At 46.8% G+C, this 2,999-nt stretch overlaps 1 protein-coding gene across 1 annotated transcript; it reads left to right on the forward strand.

Moving 5' to 3' along the window:
- Nucleotides 1-1,041: 1,041 nt before the first annotated feature.
- Nucleotides 1,042-2,332, forward strand: Defb116 (defensin beta 116). The gene is made up of 2 exons (XM_021157040.2): nucleotides 1,042-1,137; nucleotides 2,061-2,332. The coding sequence occupies exons 1-2, from the start codon at nucleotides 1,071-1,073 to the stop codon at nucleotides 2,228-2,230; spliced, it is 237 nt and encodes a 78-aa protein (XP_021012699.1). The 5' UTR covers nucleotides 1,042-1,070; the 3' UTR covers nucleotides 2,231-2,332.
- The last annotated feature ends 667 nt before the right edge of the window (nucleotides 2,333-2,999 follow it).

Consider the following 2,999-nt stretch of genomic DNA (forward strand, 5'->3'; position numbering starts at 1 on the left):
ACTTAGTCCCAAGGCTCTGCCTGTCTCTGCCTCTCTAGCACTGTGGATTCAAACATATGCTGTCATGCTGGACTCTGTGTTTATATGTGTGTGTGTGCCTGTGTATATGTCTGTAGGTGAGTGTATATGTGTACATATGTGTGCCTGCATGTGTCTGTGTGTGTGCCTGTGTGCCTATGTGTGCATATGTGTGCATGTGTGTGTGTGTGTGTGTGTGTATCTCAACTCAGGTCCTCATGTTTTCACAGCAAGCACTTTACCCATGGGCATCCCTAAGTCCCAGGGGCATCTTTCTCTGTGCTCATTGGACATTGCTCACCTCCTCTGTCCTTTTCTCCACCCAGCTTTTTGTTATCATCATCTGGGGTTCTTGTTTGTTTGCTCAAATATTGCTTTGGTACGATTTATTTGGCGTCACATGGGTGTATTGCCTGCAAGCCTATCTGTGCACCACCTGTGTGCCTGATGCCTGTGGGGCCAGAGGATCCCCTGGAGTTGCCAACAGTTGTAAATCACCATGCAGAGGCTGGGAATTGAACTCTGGTGCCCTGGAAGAGCAGCCAGTTCTCTTAACCACTGACCCATTTCCCCAGTCCCTCTGCCCAGTTTTACTGAGGAAAAATGGACAATGATCAAACATCTGTGTAAGGAACCTTAAACCTTCTTGCATTTTTATGATGCTATTTAGTTCATTCCTTTCTAGCAGAGAAATGTCTAGAAAAGATTCAGGCCCAGAGGTTACTTATTCCAAGTTTACATTTTCTCACTGAGTGAGTGACTCATTCATTCTCATGTGTCACACATGAGGTGCCAACTGGCTAAAACTCTGTCTTCCTGGAAGATCAGCCTCCTTTGCTCTGAGTGTTGCTGGGATGTCTCCCGCCCTGGCACAGCACCCCCAGCTGGGACCTCTGAGGCATTGCATCCTTCTGCTTGGTTAACCTCAGGTTTTAAAATCCCTTTCAGTTCACTGCCTCTAACCCTGGCCCATTTCCAAAACTGACAGAGACAGGGCCCTGCAGTGATTCCTACCCAGTCAACCTGCAACACAGCCCTCTGTGAGCTTCAGCATGCCAGTCACAAAGTCATACTTCATGACTGTGGTGGTCGTGCTGATCCTGGTTGAAGAGACCACAGGTAACTCGGGTCTCTCTAAGATTCTGGGGTCTCACGTGTACTATGAGTATCTCGGGGATATGTAGACTAGGCAGATCTCTTCGGTAGGTCGCAGATGACGCAGTATTAGCTATGTCAGCACCCCCCTTAATTCTCTCTCTTGGCAAACCTAGGGTTCTTAGCCGGTGCTCCTGGCACAGTGGAGACTCAAAGCCTGAAGGGTATCAGGAAGTGCTCTAACTGGGATGGGAGCCCGGTTCGTGGTGTCGACGTGGGAGGTTGGGAAGAGGAATGACTAGATGTGGGATGGTGAGCTGGGGGAGGGGCATGGATTTTAAGACCACAGAGGAAGAGGATGGTTGCAAAGGTGAGTATGTTTGAGCGGGAGACAAGCAGCTCCCTTGTCTTGGCTGACGTTCTGGTATAACGTGGACAGTGAGTGGTGTTTGCTGCTGGATGGAGCTGGGAGGGTTTTAGTGAAACTAGGAATTGGGGTAGAGACAGATCTGTAGATGGGCTCCGTTGAATTGATGCTATGGATTAGGGTGGGGTGACTTCTATTGTGCTTGTTTCTGTTAGGTTTTATAAGTGCCATATAATTGCTTAAGTAACTAATTAATTACATTATTAATTTATATAATTTAAACAATTGTTTAATAATATTTCACTTATTTATTAAATGCTTAATGATTTTATGAACATCCCATGTGTAATAATTTTATCATCACAAAACCATTAGGGACTTGGCCTGGTTGTTTATTTCATTGGAAAGATGATGCAGGGCCAGAAGAAGCATGGAGCCGGCAAAGGGCAGAGCCCTGGTTTGACTACAGATGTTTTGACTCTGGGTCCTGTGTTGAAAGGGACTGTTTCATTTCAGTCATGATTTCTCACCTCTAGCATCACCTCTGCACAGAAACTAAGCATGGCTATGTCTTTCTCAGGTGGCCTGTTTGGATTCCACAGTAGCAAGAGGCGGGAGCCATGGATTCCGTGTGAGCTTTACCAGGGGCTATGCAGAAATGCCTGCCAGAAATATGAGATCCAGTACTTAAGCTGCCCAAAGAACAGGAAGTGCTGCCTCAAATATCCTAGGAAGATTACCAGCTTCTAACTCTGTGAGGGAGCCTGGCTTGCCCACCACAAATGCTTCAAGCTACTCTCAGGTTTAAGTGTCACCAGCATCATCCCTTCTTGTAGTAATTTTTCCTATGTTCTGGAATATTCTTTTCATAAAAATCCATTCCTTCTCGTGTGTGTCTCTCTCTCTGTGAGCAGTCATCACTGGCCGGGACAGTTTAGTCTGGTAACTGGGTGGCCTTGTAGTATGGAAGGGAACAGTGAGAGGGATGAAGGGAGGGATAGAGGGAGGGGGAGAGGGAGGGAGGGAGGGAGGGAGGGAGGGAGGGAGGGAAGGAGAGTGGAAACACAGGTGAGATACCAGGTACTTTGTGGGGTATAAAGGATGGAGAGGAAGAAGTGGCTTGGTTATCTGTCCTGTTTGGCCTCATTCTGAAGGCTGCAGAAGAGCTCTAAGAATTGGATTGAACTCAGATAATCCAGGACACATGGGCAGACTCGTGATATCCTCTCCGTAAATCCCCAAGAGCCAAGCCATAGAAACAAACCTGCCTTGGTTTCCCCAGGACTAATACCACCTGCTTTGTCTGATGCACTGTCCTTAAGAGGAGCTAGAACCAGGTGGGCAGGCAAAAATTGAGGAAAGGAATTTGTTTTAAAAAAATTAATTAGATCTTTCTACCCAGTGGACTGTTGGATGTGACTCATCTCTGTGCAGTCTTCCAGTTTTGAAGCTGAGAGTCAGTCTCTGGGTGTAGTGATAAGAGGCAGAAATGAGCATGCTTATGGTCCATAGTATTAGA

This window comes from Mus caroli, unplaced genomic scaffold (genome assembly GCF_978045245.1).
Source record: "Mus caroli unplaced genomic scaffold, Mus_caroli_1 scaffold_2, whole genome shotgun sequence".
Taxonomy (NCBI): Eukaryota; Metazoa; Chordata; class Mammalia; order Rodentia; family Muridae; genus Mus; species Mus caroli.